Here is a 27,808-nt window from a genome sequence, read left to right on the forward strand (position 1 = left end):
TGACATGCCAGAGTAATGAGAGGACCATGACCATGCTGCTACTGCTACTGGGATGACATGCCAGAGTAATGAGAGGACCATGACCATGCTGCTACTGCTACTGGGATGACATGCCAGAGTAATGAGAGGACCATGACCATGCTGCTACTGCTACTGGGATGACATGCCAGAGTAATGACCATGCTGCTACTGCTACTGGGATGACATGGAGTAATGAGAGGACCATGACCATGCTGCTACTGCTACTGGGATGACATGCCAGAGTAATGAGAGGACCATGACCATGCTGCTACTGCTACTGGGATGACATGCCAGAGTAATGAGAGGACCATGACCATGCTGCTACTGCTACTGGGATGACATGCCAGAGTAATGAGAGGACCATGACCATGCTGCTACTGCTACTGGGATGACATGCCAGAGTAATGAGAGGACCATGACCATGCTGCTACTGCTACTGGGATGACATGCCAGAGTAATGAGAGGACCATGACCATGCTGCTACTGCTACTGGGATGACATGCCAGAGTAATGAGAGGACCATGACCATGCTGCTACTGCTACTGGGATGACATGCCAGAGTAATGAGAGGACCATGACCATGCTGCTACTGCTACTGGGATGACATGCCAGAGTAATGAGAGGACCATGACCATGCTGCTACTGCTACTGGGATGACATGCCAGATGACATGCCAGCTGCTACTAATGGGATGACATGCCAGAGTAATGAGAGGACCATGACCATGCTGCTACTGCTACTGGGATGACATGCCAGAGTAATGAGAGGACCATGACCATGCTGCTACTGCTACTGGGATGACATGCCAGAGTAATGAGAGGACCATGACCATGCTGCTACTGCTGGGATGACTGCCAGGATGACATGACCATGCCTGGGATGACATGCCAGAGTAATGAGAGGACCATGACCATGCTGCTACTGCTACTGGGATGACATGCCAGAGTAATGAGAGGACCATGACCATGCTGCTACTGCTACTGGGATGACATGCCAACTGAAGGGACTGTTAGTCTCTACTCTACACACACAGAGAGACTGGTTCATCTCTCAGATTTATCTGTACTGGGAGGTCATTAAATCTCAGCTCAGCTTTTTGATGGGGCTGATTTATTGTGACCACTAGCATATCCTCCCTTGGTTTAGCACATCTATTAATCACGCTGTTAAGAGATGAGTACATTACGCCACTGAGCGGGCCAAGAATCTGCCCCTCTGAAAGAACACGTCATTCTCTGAAGTAATTTAAGGAAGCTTTAAGAGAAATTAAAGGGAACAACAAACCAAGGGAGACATTTTGCAAATCACTGTGTAATAGCTAGGTTCCTGTCTGGCCATGTAATACCCCTGAAAGATGATCTGGGTTTACTGCGGTGGCTTTATTAGAGATGTTCTTCACTCTATTCTCTGAGGTAAATTTACTGAATAGTTCACGGACAGAGTAGATTTTTTACTGATCGATGGAGACCGGGGAGTGTACAGTACTAATGCAATCGGTTTGTTCCACTTATAGACATCAGTCATTTTGATGATACTTGAACTGTTAGATTCATCTAAATCTATTTTACTCAAACAGACTGGGACACAATTACTGTCCAATGTGTCGGACTTCATTGTAAGAGATAAGGTCATGCAGACAAGCCCTTAAAGCTATTCAATCATTCCCTTTCATTCCATGTGCTGCAGATGGCTGTTCAATCAATTACACAAGTAAGACATGGGTGGAGGTGGAAGTACTTTTATTGGTCTGTGGTTAGAATATGTAGAAATAAAGGAAACAACATAAAGTGTCTTTGTAGGGCGGCAGCGTAGCCTAGTGGTTAGAGCGTTGGACTAGTAACCGGAAGGTTGCGAGTTCAAACAAGGTACAAATCTGTCGTTCTGCCCCTGAACAGGCAGTTAACCCACTGTTCCCAGGCCGTCATTGAAAGTAAGAATGTGTTCTTAACTGACTTGCCTGGTTAAATAAAGGTTAAAAAAAAGGGTGTTGGACCACCACGAGCCAGAACAGCTTCAATGCACCGTGGCATAGATTCTACATGTGTCTGGAGCTCTATTGGAGGGATGCGACACCATCTACAAGAAATTCCATCATTTGGTGTTTTGTTGATGCTACTGGAAAACTCCCATAAGTGTTCAACTGGGTTGACTGAGACGGCCATGACATATGGTTCACATCGTTTTCAGGCTCATCAAACCATTCAGTGACCCCTCGTACCCTGTGAATGGGGGCATTGTCATGCTATTGGGGCATAGCCAGCATGATGGGATGTTAATTGGTTAATTAACTCAGGAACCAAACCTGTGTGGAAGCACATGCTTTCAATATACTTTCTATCTGTCATTGTTTCCATTATTTTGGCAGTTACCTGTACATTGGTGTGTGTGTTTGTGTGTGTGTGCACGCATGCGCGTGTGTCCCCATTTTGTGTGTGTGCGTAAGAGAGATGCACAGTGCTGCCAGCAGGGACCCTGCTTGCTTAATGAATATTATAGGTCAACATGTTTTGATGAACGACCTGCAGACTGGGGCATAAACGGTGCACAGTGCCGTCCCTCCCTTCTTCCCATGCCCTTTCTTCAGGGCTCTATTACTGTGTGTGCATGCCCGGGATATACTTCCCCCCTCTGCTCTGCAAATGTTCAAACTCCCATCAGAGGAATTGGCCTTTTACAAAAAAGGGTAAGGAAAAAGGCTCAGTCACTTCGTGGAGGAAAAGTGTGTTGGAGGTAATTAGTGCTATCACACATGCCAGAGCCTCTGTGTGTGGAGCTCTCTCTCTCTCTCTCTGTGTGTGTGTGTGTGTGTGTGTGTGTGTGTGTGTGTGTGTGTGTGTGTGTGTGTGTGTGTGTGTGTGTGTGTGTGTGTGTGTGTGTGTGTGTGTGTGTGTGTGTGTGTATCTCCACGTGCTTGTGTTCCCTCCAGCCAGGCTGTCTTGTGTGGCCTAGTTCTCTTCCCTGCTCCCCTCCTCAGGCCCATCAGGCATCTCCCAGTTCTCCAGCTCTCTCTTATCACACTCAGCACTCAACCTGGTTCACAGCCTTTCGCCCACCACAGTGTTCTCCCTCTGAAAGAATTCCTTTCATACTGCTAATGGTTACAGAGAAGGGAATGTTTTCATTTTAATTATACGTTTAATTCAAAGGCTCTTAAGGCGTCCCCCTCTACCCTGTGCCCTTTCAATAAATCCTGCTATTCTGGAACCAGTTACGGATTTTGGGCTCCCGAGTGACGCAGTGGTCTAAGGCACTGCATTTCATTGCAAGAGGCGTCACTATAGTCCCTGGTTCGAATCCAGGCTGTATCACATCCGGCCATGATTGGGAGTCCCGTAGGGCGGTGCACAATTGTCCCAGCGTCGCCAGGGTAAGCCGTCATTGTAAATAAGAATTTGTTCTTAACTGACTTTCCTAGTTAAATAAAGGTTAAAAAAATGTTTTAAATGCTACCTGTATAGTTCAGTCAGAAAGAGAGAGTGAGAGTACAGCCCCTCTTAGAGAATAGAATCCCTCTATGTGCTGTCTGTCGAGCCATACTCTGCTTTTTCTGTTAGGTGGCATTGCACCTATTTAATGCTCTGGTATGTGATTTGAAATGAAGGCTGAGGCTTGGCATGGCAGGCCAATCTCATCTGCTGGGTCTGGAAGGAAGGAGTATTGTGAGGAAGCTTCAGAGGACATGAAATGTATACTTGGACCACAACTGCCCCTCGGCCCCCATGAGCCCTACATTGTTCTCCTCAGGAGGACTTCTGGAAGGCTCAGATGTTCTTGGATCGCACATCCTCCTCCTCTTTGCTCACTTGCTTTTTATTTTCTGTCTCTCTATGAGTCTGAAACTGAGCTTCTGTAGTCTCCGCATGGGGCTGCCTGTCTGTTTGAAAGGAAGGGAAGACGGCTTTTGAAGATGTTTGAAGCTTTTGTTTCTGTTCTTCTCTTCTCAGAAAGGTTGATAGGGATTTCACATTGTGAGATCAGATGCTGGCTGTCTTGTCTGTCATTGGCAGGCTGGAGTGACAGCTGCTGGCTCAAGAGGCATATAAAAACATGACAGATTTACACATACAGAACAGTGCTCGCTGCCAGCTCACACATATTCATGACAAAATGTTCTTCTGTCTGTGGGAGAGGGATTTTCTTGTCAGTCTCCTCAGCCACTATAATCTACAGGCCATCTATTGGCACCCTTGATAAAGATGAGCAAAAAATACTGTAGAAATTAAGTACTTCAAATACTGAATGTAAAGCTTAGAACCAAAGCCCTGTCCCAACGTCTTCAGCATGTTAACGTGTGTCTGTGTGTGTTTGTTGTTTTTCAGATGAAGCCGGGACAGAACAACCGTAAGGACAGCGACAGTGAGAGCCTGAGTGGACGGTCCAAGCCGTCTGTCGGAAGCAGCTCCAGAGACAGGCTGAGTGACGTAAGTAAACAAACCAACAAATAAACAGCAAACAGGACATGACAGCACAAGCTGCATGTCTCCACACTACATTAGACTAGTGATTTATCATGACACCCTCCAGCAATCCCAGTAATGAATCTCTAAAGCTTTACGACTTAATGACCCAACTGCAGCTCCAGAATATCCTTCTGAGAGAAGTTCTAGCAGATTAGACTGGTTTTCTAACTGTATAGCCGCACAACCTTTATTATTAGATACATACTATATCCTATACTCACTTTAAACACAAATATACCGTAGCATCTGGTGTATCGATGCACGAAACAGAGACTTATACACAATCGGTGATCGTCGGGATGATTTTCTGGATCTTGTGAGGACTACATGAAGTTTGACAAGGTAAGTTTGACTTCCTCAAACTCGAGAAGAATCTGAATAAGAGCCATGGTGTGCTGCATATCGCAGCCAACAGGTAAGTGCTGCTGATACTGTGGGACTGATAGAAATGTCATCTAATTTGCATTAGCCCTTAATATGAAGCACTTCTCCAGTCGGTTATGGTTGTCGTTGGCATACCTCAAGGCTCCTTCTGGTGGACAGGGTTGTTTGTACAGTTACAGTCAGTGTTGTAAGTGTACACACCCGGAGGTGTGCTACTGTTACAACAAGGACATCCTGTTTACCCAGTGGTTTGTTCCTCAGTCTCAGTTCGTCAGAAGCTAAGACAAGTGGTAGCGTTTCATATATTTCTTCAACGTTTATTGAACCAGGTCAAGTCAATTGAGATCAAATTCTTATTTACATTGATGGCCTGACACACAAGGTGAGAGATCCCTCTCTTTGTTGGCCTTAGACATGGCCTGCTTGGAGATGTAAGCAGAGCAGACTGGGGCTAGGGAGGCTCTGTAAAGTCCTGCTACGCTATCTGACAGGCCTCAGCCCCTTTACTTTGATTCTAATGTTGAATCTACACGAGGTGCTGCTATCAGATATGGCCCGTAATTAAAACTGTCACTTGGTGAAGCCAGTCATTGACAAAGACCGGAGAGGACGAGTGAAGCAAAACCGGTTCTGCCGTGTAGCTACACTATAGGATGCTTGGCCAGGCATGAAATGAAATATGTCATTTGATGTCGACATCAGAAATGTAAATGATACCTCACACCTCATGCTACTGTACCAGAGAAAGAGAAAGAGAGAGCGAGAGTCAAGACAAACAACGATGAAGAAATGGAACTGTGGAGAGACAGTTTTACAACTTTGAACAACTGAAATGCAACAGCTGTGGGTGCCATGAAAAATGAAGTCTTCAATTTGTCATCCATTAGGCTACACTGCGTGACATGGGTGCGGAGGAGAATACTTAGACAGTGCTGTCATTCAGAGACAGAGGAGAAGACGAACATGTGATAGCCTGTTGGCTTCAATTACAGGGGAACATATCAGTTGTCTGGAATAATAGGTTACAGAACACGATTCGATGTACTTAATATGTGACTCGCCATGTCGTCTATGTTAAATAAATCATTACTCCAGGAAGGGAATGTGAGAGAAGCATTGGTTTCTTGTCCATAGGCATCCTAGTTGGCCTCATTGCTCAGGGCCCAGCTCTTAACTCCCATCCAACCCTTAAAGGGCCAATCCTTAATTGAAACAATAACTAAGTAATCCCCGCCTCTGTTTCGGTAAAAAGCTGAGGGATGGAGCTGGAGAAATGTATCCACTCTCAAATTCATAGACAGAGCTATGGATGCAAGGACTGCCCATAGCTGATATACAAATTATAGTTGTATCGTGTTTTGAGGCTAAACAGTTTGTTTATATTTACTTTGTTTTCAAACATTGGATTAAAACAAGCTTATACTGTATTTTGGGTTCTGATGGCGTATGACAGTTGAACTAAGCTCACGAGGCATTTCTAAGTTATATTCCTCAAAAATCAATCGGTACATGTCTTTAATTTTATTTTAATGGATGACGCCACTGCAGATTGCCCCATTAACTCTCCCGTTCAGATCACATGTCATCCAGATGATATGTGCTTTGGCTTCGATTACACCACTGATGAATTATCATCACTATTTTCAACAATTATGTGAAATTATGGCACACCCTAATTGCCCAGTAGTTGAGGATAAACGCCTCACATAATTTCCCTCTCATTCAACTCACATGCCTATGAATGTGGTAGCACATCTTGCATCTCCCGACATTATCTATCTTGTGTTTGAACATTTCTCTAACCCGTCCATACGGTCTATTTCATGGGGTTGTTAAGATGTTTTTCTCCTCCACATTATCTTTCACCAAGCCAGCCTTTATCCAATATGTGTGCCCTGGAGGGAGGGTTGACTAAAGCCAATCCTCCACATGGTCTGTCTGTCTGGCATGGACGGCCAGAGGGCCTGATGCTGAGGCCTCTCCTCTCGGTTTTTCTGAAAGGAGTTGCTGAAAGCTGGGCTGCATGAGTACAGTGTTTTAGCCTGACGTGCCACTTAGAGAATGTCACATAATAAGAGAACCCTTCTCAGGTCCCCACGGGTCTCTGAACAGGTCCTGTCTGGTCACACTGTAAAAACCCACTTCACACATCGCAGGAGGCGAGAGAGGGGAAGGAAGGGAGGAGAAGGGACGGGGTGAGAAAAGGAGGGTGAGAGAGAAGAGGGGGGTGAGACCCTGTGGAAGCCATATTGATAAATCTGAAAAATTGTCTGATTTAATGGCTCACACTCGGCATGTGTGATGAATGTGATACAAGGCTGGTCTTATATACCTTGAGATAGATCCAAGGCCGTACACACACACACACACACACACGCACACGCACACACACACACGCACACGCACACACACACGCACACACACACACACACACACACACACACACACACACACACACACACACACACACACACACACACACACACACACACACACACACACACACACACACACACACACACACACACACACACACACACACACACACACACACACACACACACACACACACACACAGTGCATCAAAGTGAGTTATTAGACCCATGGAGCAGTGTGAGGCTGGGCTATGAGTAACCCTGGTCTTTCGTTAGATACCAACATATTGCTAATGATGTTTGCTAAAGGCCTGCCTGCTCCCCCCTCGCCATCTGACTCTACACTGATGAAACGGATCAGCCTCCTGTGCTGCCCTGGACCTGCCTGGGAGGAACAGAGAGGGCAGGGGAGGTCAGCCTGGCCCCCATCTCCTCTCTCGCTCTCCTCTCTCTCTCTTTCTCTCTTTCTCTCCATCTCTCCCCCTCTTCATATCTCTCGCCATCTCTCTCTCTCTATCGCTCTCTTTCTATCGCTGTCCCTCTGTCTTTCTCTCTTCTCCCTCTCTCACCTTCTCTCTCTGTCCTCTATCTCTATCTCTATCTCTCTCCCTATCTCTCTCTCTCTCTTTCTCTCTCTCTTTCTTTCGCCATCTCTCTCTCTCTCTCTCTCTCTCTCTCTCTCTCTCTCTCTCTCTGTCCTCTATCTCTCTCCCCATCTCTCTCTCTCTTTCTCTCTCTCTTTCTCCATCTCTCTCTCTCTCTCTCTCTCTCTCTCTCTCTCTCTCTCTCTCTCTCTCTCTCTCTCTCTCTCTCTCTCTCTCTCTCTCTCTCTCTCTCTCTCTCTCCCCCCATCTCTCTCTCCTCTATCTCTCCTCACTGTTCTATGCAGCTCATTAGGACTTACAAATCACACATCAGCCCCGTTGTGTTTAGCCTTAACCCCAAATCCCAGCTAAATTGGCTGGCTATGCTATTTGCTCTGAAGCCTCCAATCCCCTTTTGTGAGCGTTTGATCGTCGTTGCGTTTGCAGCAGGCATACAGGCCTCCCACCCCACCACCACCCCTGCCTCCCCCCTCTTCCCCAGCCGCCATCCCCAGCCTGGGTGGCAGGAGTCCTGGGCAGAGGGAGTCTGCTGGATTGGGGTGGGCGTGGAGGCTGGGTTGAATCAGTCGTGTTTAGTCTCTGCGGCAGGGGTGAAATGCCATCATTACCCGGCTGCCTATCAAATAAATTGGCAATTACGGGGCTTGGAATGCAAGTAAACATTACGTTACTCTTTTTTTGTTACTATCCTCGGCCCTTGATGAGAGATGGGCGAGAGAAAGGGGGAAGGGGAGGGAGGGAGAAAGAGATGGAGAGGCCAGAGAGCGTTTGGAGTCGATTCCCGCCAGTCAGCGCCCTTCGAGGCAGGCAGACAGGCTGATGAGAACCGTGAGGAGCAGGGGATACTAATGAATTCACCCTAAAAGATGGGGACTGGAAATAAATAGATTTAGAAATATCAAAATATGATCCGCTAATTCACCATTCCCCCTTATCTGTCCAGTTGTTTTTTTTCTGTTGACAGGTCCATTCTTTTGAGCATCTGCACAGACATTTGTGTACTGTTAGTATTGTAGGTTATGCTAAACTCTCATGAGCAGCCTTATGGCCATGGACTTTAGAAACTTTCAGGCTAATACTCATATTAACGGCATAAGCAGTGGCAGGAGACAGGGATGAGGGAGTTAGGTGTTTTTACCATTTATATGACCTACTATTCTCTCCCTGGGCCTACCTGATAGTCCCATAGGTTGTACAGAAGTCATTTGGCTCTAGCCTGATCCTTGCGTGTAGTGTTACTCAGGACAGTCATTCTAGGACATGGAGGGTTCCCAACCCAAATGAAAATGTGAAAACTGTGGGTTCCTGTGAAATTCATCCATGTCTGCTCCGGCTCGCCTCACATGAGAAGTTATTTTCCTGCGGTGTGGTCTTTGAACGTCGCTTTGTAATGAAACATCTGGAAGTGATACGTCTAACCTCTCATATCCAGAGCACTCTGAGTACTTTCTGCTGAAATGGAGCAAAAAGAAAAGTCTCCCTCCAGGCTGTTAAACCTGAACCTAGTTATTAGTGGCTTTTGATGAATACATTACAGTATATTTGGAATTCCTTCTCTCATGTGGCAAAATTATTCCAACTCTCAAATTACCGCTTTCGAAAGCGATTAATGTCATATAATAAAGTTGTTGGTTTTAATGATCACTGTGATTTTTTAATTTGCTCGAACATATGAAAAAACCGCACAATTTTTGCTGGTATTTTGTTATTCAACCTCGCGGTACTTTTCGTACCCTACGGCCTAGCAATTTCTGTGTGCCTGGCTCTGTCTAAAGGGGATCTAGCCATTCCATTGACCTGGTTGTGTCACCTGGTCATAGCAGTTCTGTGTGCCTGGCTCTGTCTAAAGGGGATCTAGCCTTTCCATTGACCTGGTTGTGTCACCTGGTCATAGCAGTTCTGTGTGCCTGGCTCTGTCTAAAGGGGATCTAGCCTTTCCATTGACCTGGTTGTGTCACCTGGTCATAGCAGTTCTGTGTGCCTGGATCTGTATAAAGGGGATCTAGCCATTCCATTGACCTGGTTGTGTCACCTGGTCATAGCAGTTCTGTGTGCCTGGCTCTGTCTAAAGGGGATCTAGCCTTTCCATTGACCTGGTTGTGTCACCTGGTCATAGCAGTTCTGTGTGCCTGGCTCTGTCTAAAGGGGATCTAGCCTTTCCATTGACCTGGTTGTGTCACCTGGTCATAGCAGTTCTGTGTGCCTGGCTCTGTCTAAAGGGGATCTAGCCTTTCCATTGACCTGGTTGTGTCACCTGGTCATAGCAGTTCTGTGTGCCTGGCTCTGTCTAAAGGGGATCTTGCCATTCCATTGACCTGGTTGTGTCACCTGGTCATAGCAGTTCTGTGTGCCTGGCTCTGTCTAAAGGGGATCTAGCCATTCCATTGACCTGGTTGTGTCACCTGGTCATAGCAGTTCTGTGTGCCTGGCTCTGTCTAAAGGGGATCTAGCCTTTCCATTGACCTGGTTGTGTCACCTGGTCATAGCAGTTCTGTGTGCCTGGCTCTGTCTAAAGGGGATCATAGCAGTTCTGTGTGATATTGTGTCCATCACACCTCCTCAGTACATATTCTGATTATTCCTTGACACACCACCGTAAATGAGGTCACAGTCCCTCTACAAGTTGAAATATGCCGGCCAATTTGCTCCGACATGGAAGTTGTAATTGCTTGCAGCAATTATCCAGTTCCAGAGATAATTTTCTTCATCCTCTCTCTCTCTCTCTCTCTCTCTCTCTCTCTCTCTCTCTCTCTCTCTCTCTCTCGCTTTCTCTCGTTTTCTCTCTATCGCTCTTTCACTCGCTCTCTCCCTCGATCTCGATCTCTCTCTGTCTCTCTAATTTAAAATGTTCCTTATTAGAGATAAGCATTTAGATATGGAAGTCTGAATGTTATACCTATAATTAGTTCATTATCATAGTATCATGCTCCTCGTGACTCCGACTCAGTCAGATATGGGTTCTTTGTCAGTGTGAGTATAGTAGGAACACACACACGCCCGCGCACAGGCGCGTACGCTAGTGATGGGCGAGTCAGCTGTTTGTTCACCTGCACCCACCCACAATTGCTTATAAATCCATCCGCAACTGCCAGACTATATGTAATAAACTGAAAATTGTAGGCCTGCACCCGACCCTAACCTGCATATATTGTATAGAAAATACACTGTACAGTCAGAGATGGGGGTATGCATCTAACTTGTCTAATTAGATGCATGCAGCTTCTCTTCTGTCATTAATTGTTGCAATAGGCGGCTCGTGAGTTTGAAGTTTAGGGAAGCAAATTTTCACCATAAAAATGCACCTTGATAATATAGCATTCCTTTTAACATCGCATTTGCAGACTTATGTAAGATAACCTACTACTAAGCTATAGGCTATTTCAGATACCTTTCTTTGCACTGGAAAAAAATGGACTTTTATAAACATGCTATTCTACTACACTTTATATGACTGTAGACATTAGCAGAATTTTAATATGACAAAAAGTACAGGGCTCTGACAAATAGATAAATAAAAACGACATTGTCTGATCCATATAGTCGGCCTACAAGAAGGGGAGACACAAATACAATATGACGTCCATCTAACCTGGCGGGACCGCAGTGACGAAGGTGAAAAGCATAAACATCACTGACAATCTGAAATGTTCCACCCACACAGAAGGCGCAACAGCGCCTCTACAACCTCAGGAGGCTGAAGAAATTTGGCTTGGCCCCTAAGACTCTCAGAAACTTTTACAGATGCACAATTCAGAGCATCCTGTCGGACTGTATCACCACCTGGGAGTGCAACTGCACTGCCCACAACCACAGGGCTCTCCAGAGGGTGGTGCGGTCTGCCCAACCCATCACCGGGGGCACACTGGCTGCCCTTCAGGACACCTACAGCACCCGATGTCACAGGAAGCCCAAAAAGATCCCCATCACGTGCCTCCAACATAGGATGGCGCCGGAGAAGAAGGCTGATGTTTTACATGTTCCGAACAATTGTGTTTTTTGTAAGTTTCTTTGCCTTTGTAACATTTTTTTTTGCTTATTTTGTACATAATGTTGCTGCTGCTGTCTCTTAAGACCGAAAATAACTTCTGGACATCAGAACTGCGATTACTCACCACAAACTGGCAGAATCCTTTTTTTCCTTTAACAAGTCCAACAAGCCCAACGTGAATGATATACTGCTTTCCCGGGAACAGGCCCAGATCCCCGTCATTTGCGTGACGAGAAGGTGGAGAAAAAGGGGCCGGAGGGCGGGCTGCCTTCTGAGAATTTGTTGGCGATCTAATAAACCCCTACTGCCTTCCATTCTGCTAACAAATGTGCAGTCTTTGGAAAATCGATGACCTATGCGGAAGATGAAACTACCAACGAGACACTCAAAACTGTAATATCTTATGCTTCACAGAGTCATGGCTGAACGATGACACTATCAACATACAGCTGGCTGGTTATACGCTGCACCGGCAGGATAGAACAGCAGCTTCTGTTAAGACAAGGGGCGGTGGACTATGTATTTTTGTAGATAACAGCTGGTGCACGATATCTAAGGAAGTCTCAAGGTTTTACTCGCCTGAGGTAGAGTATCTCATGATAAGCTGTAGACCACACTATCTACCTAGAAAGTTTTCATCTGAGTTTTTCTGCCTAAGTTCCCAAAAAGTATATAAGTGTGTATTTGGTGAGTGTACAGTTGGGCCCTAAAACTTAAGCTATGCCTTTTGCCAGATAAAAATAATACAAGAAAAACCACAATGTAGTCTATAGATTTGAATTGCACAATAATTATACATTCATGGATTTTAAATGGATTGTTTTCTCCTTATTCAACCCGCCCGCCACCCACCCGCCCTTCATGCACACAATATTTCATAATCCTAAACCCATCCATAGCAAGGATATAACCGCGGGGACTGCAGGTTATGAGTCAACCCACGCATCACTAGCGCGCCCTCACAAACCAAGCCTTTATTATTGCGTTATGGCTTTACAGCAGCTCTGTAAATCATGCGTCAGTCAGGACGGGCTGGCTTCCTGCAGAGCGGACACACACTTGATAAACCTGCCCCCCTAGCTCCCTGATGTCACATTGCCTGGGCATGGCCTGGAACAACAGCCCACAATCATAATTAGGCCAATGGGGTCCTATAATGACTTGTAAATTATCCCAGAGGAACGTGCACATCAAATCCAACTTTGTTTGTCACATGCACCAAATACCACATGCTCTGATCATGGTACTCTTCCACAAACACAATATCATTTCACAACAATGTGTCATCAGATTGAAGGAACTTATGTAAAATCATTACAAATCAGTTTCAACACAAACCCGATTTTCATCACAATGACTCATTTTTAGAGATATCAAGGAACATCATATTTATTCATGAAAAAGCCTGGAAGATACTGTTTGTTTACCCAATATTCCTCAGAAATGATGAGCTTCTAAACATATGCAGTACAACTGTTTCTATCTCTCCCTGTGATTCATTATGCCATTGAACATCATCGAACTCTTGTCTTTAAAGCGGGCAGATGAATAGACTGTTTTGAGGAAGAGGTGTGGTTTATTTCTACCTTTAGCTTTTCAGATCAAGCCCTCTCCCCCCTCTCGCCTTCTTTCCGTCTCTCTCATCGACTCCCCCGTCTGCTCCGGTGGCACACACCCCGTCTCTCTTCTCCTCTGCTCTGGCTTGTCGTTTGAGCCCTGTAGTCCGGATGTTAGGAACAGATTGTGACATTTTGTGACACGGTAGTCGGGCAGAATTATGGCGCGCCTCTGTCCCACTGTCATCCCCCGACAGCCAACTGTCCGTCAGAGTTTCAGAGATAGGCCCTCTGGTACTGCTCTACAGTTCTCTCTCTCTCTCTCTCTCTCTCTCTCTCTCTCTCTCTCTCTCTCGCACACACACACACACACACACACACACACACACACACACACACACACACACACACACACACACACACACACACACACACACACACACACACACACACACACACACACACACACACACACACACACACACACACACACACACACACACACAGCTCCACAGACGCTGGGGGGGACACTGCCTCCGCTCACAAGTTTTTTACAGGCGCCCGGGTGAATGTAATCTTCAGAAATATAATTAGTGGCAGAAAAGCATGATAATGTGACAGTGTGCAGTGACCTCAGTGCAGTCCTCAGGTGGTAGCATAGCTGCCTGCCCGACTGCCTGCTGCACTGCATTTCATCTCTGCTAATTATTTACTGTAGCTCAGGCCCTCTTCCTTAATAAACATACTGATTCAAGCTGACTTGCGTACTCCACTAGTGCAGTCAGCAACTATGAGAAGAGATGCAGTGGCGGTGTGGAATGTCATTGTTGAAGGTTGAATTTATTGAGCGTCTGAATCCTATCCATATGTTTTCAGGAATGACATAAATAGGCTCAGCCTGAATCCATTCTGACTTATCAAGCATTCACCGCTGCCAGAGCCTCTGCTACACTTGCCAAGTATTCCGGCTCAGAGGCTTCCAATAACAAATCCCATTCCACATCATTTCCACAGAAATTGGGCATGGACCAGGAGCAGCCAGCATCACCGTCCTGTTTTGCTTTTCTGTTCGTGTCCCTCAGCTCATTGGCTACATATTGCATTTGTAGCCCCTGAAACCCCCTGTAATCCAACCCACATACCCCCAATATTTGGTGTCATGTCGTGCTCTGGCGGCAGAGCCTTTTCCCATTGGTTGTGTCCGAAATTACATCCCATTCCCTATGTAGTGCACTACCTTTGACCAGAGCCCTATAGGAAGCACCCTTTGTTCTCAGTGTGGAGGCTATTCCAGTGGGGTAAGTTGAATAACTGAAGCCCAGAAGATTCTCTCTTCACAAAGGTCTCACTCTGATTGGATGCATGCAGAGGTAGTCCAAGGAGAGAGCACTGGTTGCCATAGCAATGAGAGCAATGTGGGAACTCGGTTATGTGAGCGAGAAAAAAGGGGGGGAAAGAAGATGCATTCTTTAGCAATAGGAAACACGACATTGACCAACATACTCCCTTTCTCTCTCAGAAACACACACAAGCAAACACACATATACACACATACACAAACTCTTCACTCACGTACACATACAAACCACATCACATATACAGTAGTATCCTGAATTATTGGATCCCTGTATAAAGATTAGCAAAAAATACTATAAAATAAATAATACAAATACTGAGCTATATTGTATACTCAAAAAAATGGAAAATGTGTATTTTATACTAATACAATTGTTCAGAGAATAACATTTTGTTTAACAAGTAATACAGAAAAATCAGATGACATGAAAATAGAGAACAATGCATATGCAGAAAATACCTTAACCCGTACAGTAAAATATGGTGGTGGATCGTTTGTACTATACCAAGTACCAGGACATGTTGGCCAAAAACCTGGTTGGATCTGACAGGAGGCTGAAACTTGGCCGCAAGACAATAACCCCAAGCAACGAAATCAACTAAGAACTGGTAATTGACCACAAAATCAACATTTTGCAATGGCCATCTCAGTCTTTGGACTTAAAACCCATTGAAAACCTGTGGTTTGAAATAAAGAGGGCAGTCCATAAGCGCAGACGAAGAATATTGTCTGTTCACACTGCTATGCTTTATCTTGGCCAGGTCGCAGTTGCAAATGAGAACTTGTTCTCAACTAGCCTACCTGGTTAAATAAAGGTGAAATAAAAAAATAAAAAAATAAAAATCAAGGATTTTGAATGATTCTGTATGGAGGAATGGTCTAAGATCCCTCCCAGTGTGTTCTCCAACCTCAGAAAAATGTTTAGAAAACATTTATCCTCAAGGGGAGGGTGCTGGAGTATTCAAAACAGGGGATCCAATCATTTTGGCCCCTGTCTTTTTGCTATTTTTTTTAATTATGTGTTAAACAATCTCGTTCTCTGAGCAATTGTATCAGTATAAAATAATATAATTGTAAAAAAAAAAAAATGTTGCTCATGAAGGGATCCAATAATTCCGGACCCCTCTGTATCTTTGTCCCTATAACCCCCCTGGGGAGAAGCCTAGCTCGAGCCGTGTCCTTCAATCACAATATCTTCGTGGGGGTGCACTTACTGTAGGCCAAGACTGGGAGCCAGAGAAAACACAATCCAGCTCACCAGGAGCCCAGCACAGCACCGGCTCCCCCTCATAAACATGATTGGGTATCACGGCTGGGTAAAGCTTACCTCTCCTGGGCTAACAAATCATCATGACCCCCTCTTCCTTTCCTTTCCACCACTCCCCACCTCGTCAGAGCACTGTAAATATCTCAGGCATCATTCTCTTTTCCTCACCTTTTTACGCTGTATGTCTTTAGGGCAAATCTGACATTCTCCCCTCCCGACCTCTCTAATGCTCTCACCATATGACTCCTTCAATGAATTAAGGAAAACCCAGCTGAAGAGTGTGTGTGTGGAGGGGGTGTTGGATTCCCAGGATAAAGGGGGTGATAGTTTGGCTGTTGGGCATGGGGGGCTCTACAGTATGAATGAATGTGTAGCATATGGGGAGTCCACAGGAAGGCCTGCTGGTTCATGACCCCTCTGTCTCCCCTCTCTCCTGTGTCTCTGGGCCAAACGCAGCAGTCTAATAAACATTTCCTCTCATGCATGGAATCGTGCTGGGTTTCCCCTATAGCAGTCCATCACGTAGTATGTAGCCTACGCTCTGCTGCATGATAGATTTCTCATCTGAGACAGAAGAACATGTGCGGCCCAGACTGGGGGCTGAACCTTTTATTGACATCCGTTAACCTGGTCAATGTTGATGTACAAAATATTAACGAATAATGTCAATATAGTAAACCTGGCTCAAGATTGTAACAAACAATGGGAACCAACCACTGAGTAAACAACAATAATCAGACGAGGCATGAAGGTCAGTAAATTAGGTGTCAACTGCCAAAATTGCAACAAAACAACCAAAGGTATGCATGGAAAGAGGAATCTCTTGCTGAATTGGGAAAACAGTGGCTTTATGCCCAGCTGAGCTTTCACAGGTGTGCCCCATCAGCACTGAGGAGCCTCCCAGCTCCGCCCACCACTCTTCTGCAGGAAGTAAGGACAGCAGAACCCAGTAGACAGAGCAGGGAGGGGCCGTCACACAAAGGCTATTTACTTTACAGTATTAAACGAATGACAAATATACAAACAATATGAGGAAAAAACAAGCCACGGTTATCCTAGTTTATTTTTCTTTCAGCTTTAGGGGTTTAGGATTTAAAGGCCCAGTTCCAGGGAACATGCAGTTAGCTGACAGAAATCCTTAAACAGTGTGTTGGGCCTTGCCAGGAGTCCAGAAGTATCCTTCAGCCCACTGTTGTTGAAATGTATGGATGAAAGCTGGGGGCTGGACATGCTGAGCCTGTTGTATAATCAATGCCTCCCTGCCTCCTCCTAGGGATATGGGAGTAGCCCTGTCTGGCTCCCCCAGCTAGCAGCACTGAGACTCTGTGGATTACTGTACACTGGCTAGAACAGGGGCTGGTGGGGCTGCCTTTATCCTTACCAGACCCCAAAGGAAATGACATGGTCTCTGGGTTGTTTAGCTTTCATCTGGCTTTATACTGTTGCTGCACACTATTGTATCCCTGTGCGTGCAGTGTATGAAGTGAACAGAAGTGTAGAACAGAGGGGAGAAGGAGGGTAAGAAAGAGATGGGCTAGGCGTGGAAAAATACATTTCTTGTCCCAAGTATTACACAAAGAATGTTGGAGAGCAATTTTTGGGCATACGATCTGTGAACATATAGCTACTATTATGTGTTTTCAGTTTCCGTTTTGACAGGCTCCACTTTACAAGGCTGTCCATGTGCATTAGGCCAGTGTTTTTGTTTGGATGGGAGGAGGGCATGTTCTGTCTTATTCAGGGCCTCCGAGTCTGACTGGATTACTGTGAGGCTTTGGATGTCACATCACTTCTATTTCAGAAGCCAGCGCAATTTCCCTTAAACCACAAAGCAACCGCCCAAAAACCAAATAAACCAAATAAATAAATAAATAAGAAGACAAGCCCCTGCAATTATAGTTCTCCGAACATTATTTCCCTCAAGTCACAGGCTTAAGTCACATTTGGAGGCAGAATGAAATTGCCAGCAGTGAAAAAGCAAGGTAGGAGTTCTTGAGAAGAGAAATAACATTTTCATTTGTTTCTGCTCCCGTGGGAGATATATAAAGCTTCCAGTAAATAGAAACAGTTATGAAAAATTATTTATTTTCTCCCGTTGTTGGGGGATGTGGTTTTAAGGCTCACTTTTCCATCTGCAATCTAGTCAGACCCCAGGAATCTGCAGGATGGCCGCTGTGATGTCGTCTTTATGACACTCGAGTGCTAGCTGCGGCCTCGCTATCCCCAGCCCTCCCACCGTCTTTGTTTATTTCACATCTCTCTCGGAGATTCAGTTTCATATGCCGTCATGTTTATATGTTTCCTTAAGCCTAATCATCATGCATTGTTACATAGCAACCAGCTGAAGCTTCTCCATTAGCTAAAGCCAGTGTGTGGTTTCAGTTTTAGGAGATGTTTCTTTCTTCCTGTAGTTTTGGATACTCTTTGTGAGGTTGGGTGCTCCGTATTTTGGATGGAAATCTTCTCTGTAATACGTTGAAATGAGAATCTCAGATACAGCCCATTATAGCCTTTTCATAGAATTGTTACATTTCAAGAATCCATTACAAATCACCATACTGTCCTTTTTAGCACTGGTGGACATTTTTGAAACGTGTTTTTCCTGCGGTGCCAGATTACAGATCAGTGGAGAACTATTTCTCTGCTGTCATGCCTCTGGCCTTTGGAGGTTGACTCGCCTCAGGAAAGGATATGTCACAAACCTCTTCTTTGTTTCAAGTTTCGAAACTTTCATCATCGTAGGTTATGCTGCCAAATGCTTGCAAAGGCGTTCCTTAAAATACACTGCTCAAAAAAATAAAGGGAACACTAAAATAACACATCCTAGATCTGAATGAATGAAATATTCTTATTAAATACTTTTTTCTTGACATAGTTGAATGTGCTGACAACAAAATCACACAAAAATGATCAATGGAAATCAAATTTATCAACCCATGGAGGTCTAGATTTGGAGTCACACTCAAAATTAAAGTGGAAAACCACACTACAGGCTGATCCAACTTTGATGTAATGTCCTTAAAACAAGTCAAAATGAGGCTCAGTAGTGTGTGTGGCCTCCACGTGCCTGTATGACCTCCCTACAACGCCTGGGCATGCTCCTGATGAGGTGGCGGATGGTCTCCTGAGGGATCTCCTCCCAGACCTGGACTAAAGCATCCGCCAACTCCTGGACAGTCTATGGTGCAACGTGGCGTTGGGGGATGGAGCGAGACATGATGTTTCAGATGTGCTCAATTGAATTCAGGTCTGGGGAACGGGCGGGCCAGTCCATAGCATCAATGCCTTCCTCTTGTAGGAACTGCTGACACACTCCAGCCACATGAGATCTAGCATTGTCTTGCATTAGGAGGAACCCAGGGCCAACCGCACCAGCATATGGTCTCACAGGGGGTCTGAGGATCTCATCTCGGTACCTAATGGCAGTCAGGCTACCTCTGGCGAGCACATGGAGAGCTGTGCGGCCCCCCAAAGAAATGCCACCCCACAGCCAAACTGGTCATGGTGGAGGATGTTGCAGACAGCAGAACATTCTCCACGGCATCTCCAGACTGTCACGTCTGTCACATGTGCTCAGTGTGAACCTGCTTTCATCTGTGAAGAGCACAGGGCACCAGTGGCGAATTTGCCAATCTTGGTGTTTTCTGGCAAATGAAAAACATCCTGCACGGTGTTGGGCTGTAAGCACAACCCCCACCTGTGGACGTCGGGCCCTCATACCACCCTCATGGAGTCTGTTTCTGGCCATTTGAGCAGACACATGCACATTTGTGGTCTGCTGGAGGTCATTTTGCAGGGCTCTGGCAGTGCTCCTCCTGCTGCTGGGTTGTTGCCCTCCTACGGCCTCCTCCATGTCTCCTGATGTACTGGCCTGTCTCCTGGTAGCGCCTCCATGCTTTGGACACTACGCTGACAGACACAGCAAACCTTCTTGCCACAGCTCGCATTGATGTTCCATCCTGGATGAGCTGCACTACCTGAGCCACTTGTGTGGGTTGTAGATTCCATCTCATGCTGCCACTAGAGTGAAAGCACCACCAACATTCAAAAGTGACCAAAACATCAGCCAGGAAGCATAGGAAATGAGAAGTGGTCTGTGGTCCCCACCTGCAGAACCACTTCTTTATTGGGGGTGTCTTGCTAATTGCCTAATATTTCCACCTGTTGTCTATTCCATTTGCACAACAGCTTTGTGAAATGTATTGTCAATCAGTGTTGCTTCCTAAATGGACAGTTTGATTTCACAGAAGTGTGATTGACTTGGAGTTACATTGTGTTGTTTAAGTGTTCGCTTTATTTTTTTGAGCAGTGTAGTTTAATGCCGAGTGCCAGGTCTCTCTCCATTCATAGACATCAGTATCAAGCTCGTCTGTCACTATGGATTTCATCACATCATCTTGCAAGTCTCCACGTGCTGGCTCCATACATGTTTTTGTGAACACATACACACGTGTCACTGTACTATTACCAATTACAGTTAGGATAGGTCATATCTGACACACAAACAGGTACTATGTTGAAGTTTGAACATGTCAGATAAAACCTACCACTGTGGGTCTTCCAATCAAACGACCGAGGCTGGTGTCTGGCAAAAGCATCTATAGTCCTCTCCATCTGTAGAAATAGGCAGATGTATGGCATGAAAATGGTGTAGCAAATACTGGACATTTCTGCTGTACTGTATTATTATTATTATAATTATTATGATCTTTATGGCCTTCCTGTGACATCGGGTGCTGTAGGTGTTCTGGAGGGCAGGTAGTTTGCCCCCTGTGATGCGTTGGGCAGACCGTACCACCCTCTGGAGAGCACTGCTTTTGCGGGCGGTGCAGTTGCCGTAGCAGGCAGTGATACAGCCCGACAGGATGCTCTCAATTGTGCATCTGTAAAGGTTTGTAAGGGTTTTAGGTGCCAAGCCAAATTTCTTCAGCCTACTGAGGTTGAAGAGGCGCTGTTGCGCTTTCTTCACCACACTATCTGCGTGGGTGGACCATTTAAGTTTGTCAGTGACGTGTATGCCAAGGAACTTGAAGCGTTCCACCTTCTCCACTGTGGTCCCGTCGATGTGGATAAGCGGGTGCTCTCTCTGCTGTTTCCTGAAGTCCACGATCAGCCCCTTTATCTTGTTGACGGTGAGTGAGAGATAATTTTCCTGGACCCAGTTGCACAGGGCGGGGTTCAGACCCAGGTCCTCGAGCTTAGTGATGAGCTTGGAGGGTACTATGGAGTTGAATGCTGAGCTATAGTCAATGAACAGGTGTTCCTCTTGTCCAGATGGGATAGGGCAGTGTGCAGTGCGATGGCGATTACATTGTCTGTGGATCTAGCGGCGTCGCTATCCCCAGCCCTCCCACCGTCTTTGTTTATTTCCCATTTCTCTCTGAGATTCTTTTTCATATGCAGTCATGTTTATATGTTTCCTTAAGCCTAATCATCATGCATTGTTACATAGCAACCAGCTGAAGCTTCTCCATTAGCTAAAGCCAGTGTGTGGTTTCAGTTTTAGGAGATGTTTCTTGGCGATTTCATTGTCTGTAGATCTATTGGAGCGGTAAGCAAATTGAAGTGGGTCTAAGGTGTCAGGTAGAGGTGATATGATCCTTGACTAGTCTCTCAAAGCACTTCATGATGACTGAATTGAGTGCTACGGGCGATAGTCATTTAGTTCAGAAACCTTTGCTTTCTTGGGTACAGCAACAATGGTGGCCATCTTGAAGCATATGGGGACAGCAGACTGGGATAGGGAGAGATTGATTATGTTCGTAAACACTCGAGCCAGATGGTTTGTGCTTGCTCTGAGGACGCGGCTTGGGATGCCGTCTGGGCCAGCAGCCTTGCGAGTGTTAACATGCTTAAATGCCTTTATGTCTTACTTACGTCGGCCATGGAGTAGGAGAGCCCAGTCTTTGGTCGCGGGCCACGTCGGGGCACTTTGTTGTCCTAAAAGTGGGGCGAAGAAGGTGTTTAGCTTGTCCGGAAGCAAGACATCAGTGTCTGCGACATGGCTTGTTTTCCCTCTGTAGTCCGTGATTGTCTGTAGACCCTGTCACATACGTCTTGTGTCTGAGCCGTTGAATTGTGACTCCACTTTGTCTCTATACTGACGTTCGCACTTTCAGTTTTGCGCAAATGCTGCCATCTATCCACGGTTTTTGGTTAGGGTAGGTTTTAATAGTTACAGTGGGTACAACATCTCCTATAGAGAGCCGGAGGCATGGTCAATCCATATAACGCTTTTCAGTCTCAAAATGTTGTGATTCATTTGAACGTGTTGGGGGCCGATGAAACAACAAAGCCCCATGTCAATGAAGAGAAGCGAAATGGGCAGAGAGGCGATTTGCGCGTGGAGCTTAGCAAAAGGGGGCATGAATTGTAATACAAACCCAACCTTAATTTACTTGTTAAGAAACACTCTGATTCCAAACTCAGTTTTGGACAAGACTGATGACTATATGACCAAAATGATCCAATTTATACTTTGTAGTCAATGTTGACATTAGAATAAATGTTTCTGACTCATATCGATGTCACATAGGCCGTTTTCAAAGGGATTATTTGGTTTATAGGGACAGTCACTCTTTAAGCAAATTATACACATTAGATGAATTACAGTGTGTAAATGTCATACTTGTGTTGGAAGTACACAAAAAAGCTACTCTCTCTTTAAAGCTACTCTTTAAACACAAACTCAGATGTTAATCTGCTAAGAACTCAATATTTGGTTGCACTTCAAAAAAATCCATCTTGTACACAACCATTGAACATTATGTAGATTATTTTAAAGTAGATACTAGTGACCATTATGATAACAAACAATCTACTGAATGAGCATTGGCTTAATCTCTTTCAAATGTGCACAACTTCATAGTACTGTAAATTATTTATATTTGATTCTTTATGATTTCATCCAGCCCTGTCCTGTCAGCAGGGAGATGTACTGCTCCCACACACACACACACATAAAGGCTTTCATCCTACTTGTCACACCACCCCGTTTGATTACGGTTGATATTGACACAGAAATTGAATAAGTGTACGCAATAAGAGGATAAGTGCTTCCGAAGAGGCGTGTGTGTGTGTGTGGTGTGTCCCATTCACTCCTGATGAGGAGCGTTGAGCCCCTTCAGTTACTGTATTCATACACACAGGAAAATTCTAGCTCTTGCTGCAGCACGACGAACGTGTAAATTGAAAAGAGGGACAGAGATTAATCTGCCAGCCATCTATAATGGAATGACAGTAGTCTTGCGTCAAGCGGTGGTGAAATTGCACCCAATCCTTTGTTGGAAAATCGTTCCACATTAATCAGAAATACGCTTCCCCCTCTCTATTCATGTACACACGTCCCTCAACCCTTTATTTCCCTCCCTCCCTCCCTCATCATAATATATTACAGATCATGCTCTGCAGATAATGATTTGAGCTCCAATAAACCGACAAACATGTATGAAATCCATCTTGTTTTTCACTCCCACCACTACACACAGCTAGCTTCACACAGCTAGCTTCCATTCACTCGCTCTTTATTCTCAGTAACCAGGTTTCCATCCAACCTTTTTATGCCAGTAAAGTATATGTTGGATAAGAAACGTCATGACAGACATGGTGGAAACAGGAAATCTGTCTGTAAATTTTCCAAATGTTGACAAAACAAAGTGGGATCTTTTTGTGTTGGTAAAATTCATTATGCGAGAAATGCCGGTGGAACTCCTTTCATGCACAAATATTGATTTCAAATAAAATACCATTTCATTATTCACATGCTTCGTAAATAACAGATGTAGACTAACAGTGAAATGCTTCACATAAGGTAGAAGAGAGAACAGTCTATGACTTCCTCTTACACCACATGATATAGAGTTCCTGGATGGCAGGGAGCTCGGCCCCAGTTATGTACTGTAGCGCCATGCAGTTGGATCCCAAGCAGTTGCCATACCAAGCGGTGATGCAGCCCGTCAAGTTGCTCTCAATGGTGCAGCTGTAGAACTTTTTGAGAATCTGAGGGCCTGTGCCAAATCTTTTCAGCCTCCTGAGTGGGAAGAGGCATTGTGGTGCCTTCTTCACGACTGTGTTGGTGTGTGTGTACCATGATAGATCCTTAGTAATGTGGACAGAGGAAGGTCTCGACACGCTCCACTACAGCCCCATCAATGTGAATGAGGGCGTGCTCGGCCCACCGTTTCCTGTAGTCCATGATCAGCTCCTTTGTCTTGCTCATTTTGAGAGAGAGGTTGTTGTCCTGGGACCACACTGCCAGGTCTCTGACCTCCTCACTATTGGCTGTCTCGTCGTCAGTGATCAGGCCTACCACCGTTGTGTCGTTGGCAAACTTAATAATGGTGCTTGACTCGTGCGTGGCCATACAGTCGTGGGTGAACGCAGAGTATAGGAGGGGACATACAAAGCAAAGAATAGCTTTGTATGTGTTTCTGTGTGTGGAGTAAAGGTAATCTAGAGTTTTTTCACCTCTTGTTGCACAGGTGACATGCTGGTAGAAATTCGGTCAAACACATTTTTTTTTAATCACTGGCCACTAGGAGTGGCGGTTGTGGATAAGCATTTTATTGTTTGCTTATGGCAATATACAGCTTGTTGAGTGTGGTCTTAGTGTGTGGTAAATAGACAGCTACAAAAAATACAGATGAAAACTATCTTGGTAAATAGTATGGTCTACATCTTATCATGAGGTATCCTAACTCAGGCGAGCAGAACCACAAGATGTCCTTAATGTTAGAGATTGTGCACCAGCTGTTGGTAACAAAGAGACACACACCTCTGAACCTACCCGACGCTGCCGTTCTGTCCTGCCGATACATAGAAGAAACAGTTAAACGTAAATTATCCATGTCCTTGTTCAGCCACGACCCCAAGAAACTTAGGATATTACAATTGTTCAAGTCCCGTCAAAAGGATAGTCTCGAACGGAGCTCGCACAGATTGTTCTCCAGTGATTGTACATTCGCCAATAAAACCGAGGGAAGAGGCGGTTCACAGTGCTTTCAGAAAGTATTTATACCTCTTGATTTATTCCACATTTTGTTGTCTTACAGCCTGAATTCAAAATGTATTACATCAATTTATTTCTCTCACCCATTTAAACACAATACCCCACAAAGTGAAAATGTGTTTTTAGGAATTTTTGCAAATACATTGAAAACGAAATACAGAAATATCTAATATACATGAGTATTGACACTCCTGAGTCAGTACATGTTAGAATTAACTTTGCCAGCAATTATAGCTGAGTTTTCAAGAGCTTTCTCTAAGAGCTTTGCACACCTGGATTGTGCAACATTTGCCCATTATTCTTTTCAAAATTCTTCAAGCTCTGTCTCGATCACATTTTCAAGTTTTGCCATAGATTTTCAAGCTGATTTAACTGTAACTCGGCCACTCAGAAACATTCACCTCCTTCTTGGTAATCAACTCCAATGTAGATTTGGTCTTGCGTTTTAGGTTATTGTGCTGCGGAAAGGTGAATACATTTTCCAGTGTCTGGTGTAAAGCAGACTGAACCAGGTGTTTTGCCTGTGCTTAGCTCCATTACGTTATTTTTTTTATCTTGAAAAAATCCTCAGTCCTTAACGATTACAAGCATGCCCATAACATGATGCAGCCATCACTATGCTTGGAAATATGGAGAGTGGTACTCAGTCATGTGTTTTAATATTTGTATTCTGTACAGGCTTCATTCTTTTCATTCTGTCAATGAGGTTTGTATTTTGGAGTAGCTACAATGTTGATGACCCATCCTCAGTTTACTCCCATCACAGTCATTAAACTCTGTAACTGTTTTAAAGTCACCATTGGCCTCATGGTGAATTCCCTGAGTGGTTTCCTTCGTCTCCGGAAACTGAGTTAGGAAGGACGCCTGTATCTTTGTACTGACCAGATGTATGGATACACCATCCAAATTGTAATTAATAACTTCACCATGCTCAAAGGGATATTGAATGTCTGCTTTTTTATTTTTACCCATCTACCAATCTGTGCCCTTCTTTAAGAGGCATTGGAAAACCTTCCTGGTTTGAAATGCACTGCTCAACTGAGGGACCTTACAGACAATTGTATGTGTGGGGTACAGAGGTGAAGTAGCCATTCAAAGAAATAATGTTGAACACTATTGTTGAAGACTATTATTATTGACTTTTCTTGATAAGCTATTTTTTACTCCTGAACTTATTTAGGCTTGCCATAACAAAGGGGTTGAATACCTATTGACTCAAGACATTTCAGCTTTTCATTTTTTATTCATTAGAAAAAAAAATTAAAACATAATTTTGACATTATGTGCGATTGTGTGTTGGCCAGTAAAAATAATGATCAAAATTTACACCATTTAATATTCACACAATGTGTGTAACGAGTGCGCTGAGAGTTGGGAAGCAAGTTCTGTGAGTCAGTGTTTTAATAAATAAATGTAACATAATACAAAACACGAACAACGCACAGACAAGAAACAGAAACAATGACGCCTGGGGAAGGAACCAAGGGAAGTGACATATAAAGCGCAAGTAATCAAGGAGGTGATGGAGTCCAGGTGAATGTTATTATGCGCATAACGATAGTGACAGGTGTGTGCCTTAACGAGCAGCCTTGTGACCTAGAGGCCGGAGAGAGAACATACGTGACAGTACCCCCTCCCCGGCGCATTCGGCTCCAGCCGCAGGACGCCAACCACAGGGACGATCCCTGGGATCAGAAGCGGACCGGTCGCCTCTACTGAGGCGCAGAAATCTCTGACGAACCGACTGAGGAGTGAGAGCCTGATGAGCCGGCTGAGACCTCCCCAGTTGCCTCAGTCCTGACAACCGGACCTGACATCACCTCCAACACAAAAACAAACAAAGAAACTCCCTGACGCTTCCCTTTGGTAAGATGTCAATCTGTAATGAGTTCAGGGAGTGGAGTGTTTTAATAAATACATGTAACATAATACAAAACACGAACACCTCATAGACAAGAAACAGAAACAATGATACCTGGGGAAGGAACCAAGGGAAGTGACATATACAGTGGGGCAAAAAAGTATTTAGTCAGCCACCAATTGTGCAAGTTCTCCCACTTAAAATTATGAGAGAGGCCTGTAAATTGTCATCATAGGTACACTTCAACTATGACAGACAAAATTAGAAAAAAATCCAGAAAATCACATTGTAGGATTTTTTATGAATTTATTTGCAAATTATGGTGGAAAATAAGTATTTGGTCACCTACAAGCAAGCAAGATTTCTGGCTCTCACAGACCTGTAACTTCTTCTTTAAGAAGCTCCTCTGTCCTCCACTCATTACCCGTATTAATGGCACCTCTTTGAACTTGTTATCAGTATAAAAGACACCTGTCCACGACCTCAAACAGTCACACTCCAACTCCACTATGACCAAGACCAAAGAGCTGTCAAAGGACACCAGAAACAAAATTGTAGACCTGCACCGGGCTGGGAAGACTGAATCTGCAATATGTAAGCAGCTTGGTTTGAAGAAATGGGAGCAATTATTAGGAAATGGAAGACATATAAGACCACTGATAATCTCCCTCGATCTGGGGCTCCACGCAAGATCTCACCCCGTGGGGTCAAAATGATCACAAGAACGGTGAGCAAAAATCCCAGAACCACACGGGGGGACCTAGTGAATGACCTGCAGAGAGCTGGGACCAAAGTAACAAAGCCTACCATCAGTAACACACTACGCCGCCAGGGACTCAAATCCTGCAGTGCCAGACGTGTCCCCCTGCTTAAGTCAGAACATGTCCAGGCCCATCTGAAGTTTGCTAGAGAGCATTTGGATGATCC

General features: G+C 44.8%; 1 protein-coding gene across 1 annotated transcript in view; it reads left to right on the forward strand.

The window, feature by feature from the left end:
• LOC118391161 (autism susceptibility gene 2 protein-like) overlaps positions 1-27,808 on the forward strand; it is a 605,501-nt gene that overhangs the window by 312,742 nt on the left and 264,951 nt on the right. Inside the window, exon 4 of the mRNA XM_052457892.1 lies at positions 4,341-4,442. Within this exon, the coding sequence (XP_052313852.1) occupies positions 4,341-4,442 (102 nt within the window). The remainder of the gene's footprint in view (positions 1-4,340; positions 4,443-27,808) is intronic.

The sequence above is a fragment of the Oncorhynchus keta genome, chromosome 12, assembly GCF_023373465.1.
Source record: "Oncorhynchus keta strain PuntledgeMale-10-30-2019 chromosome 12, Oket_V2, whole genome shotgun sequence".
In the NCBI taxonomy this organism is placed as follows: Eukaryota; Metazoa; Chordata; class Actinopteri; order Salmoniformes; family Salmonidae; genus Oncorhynchus; species Oncorhynchus keta.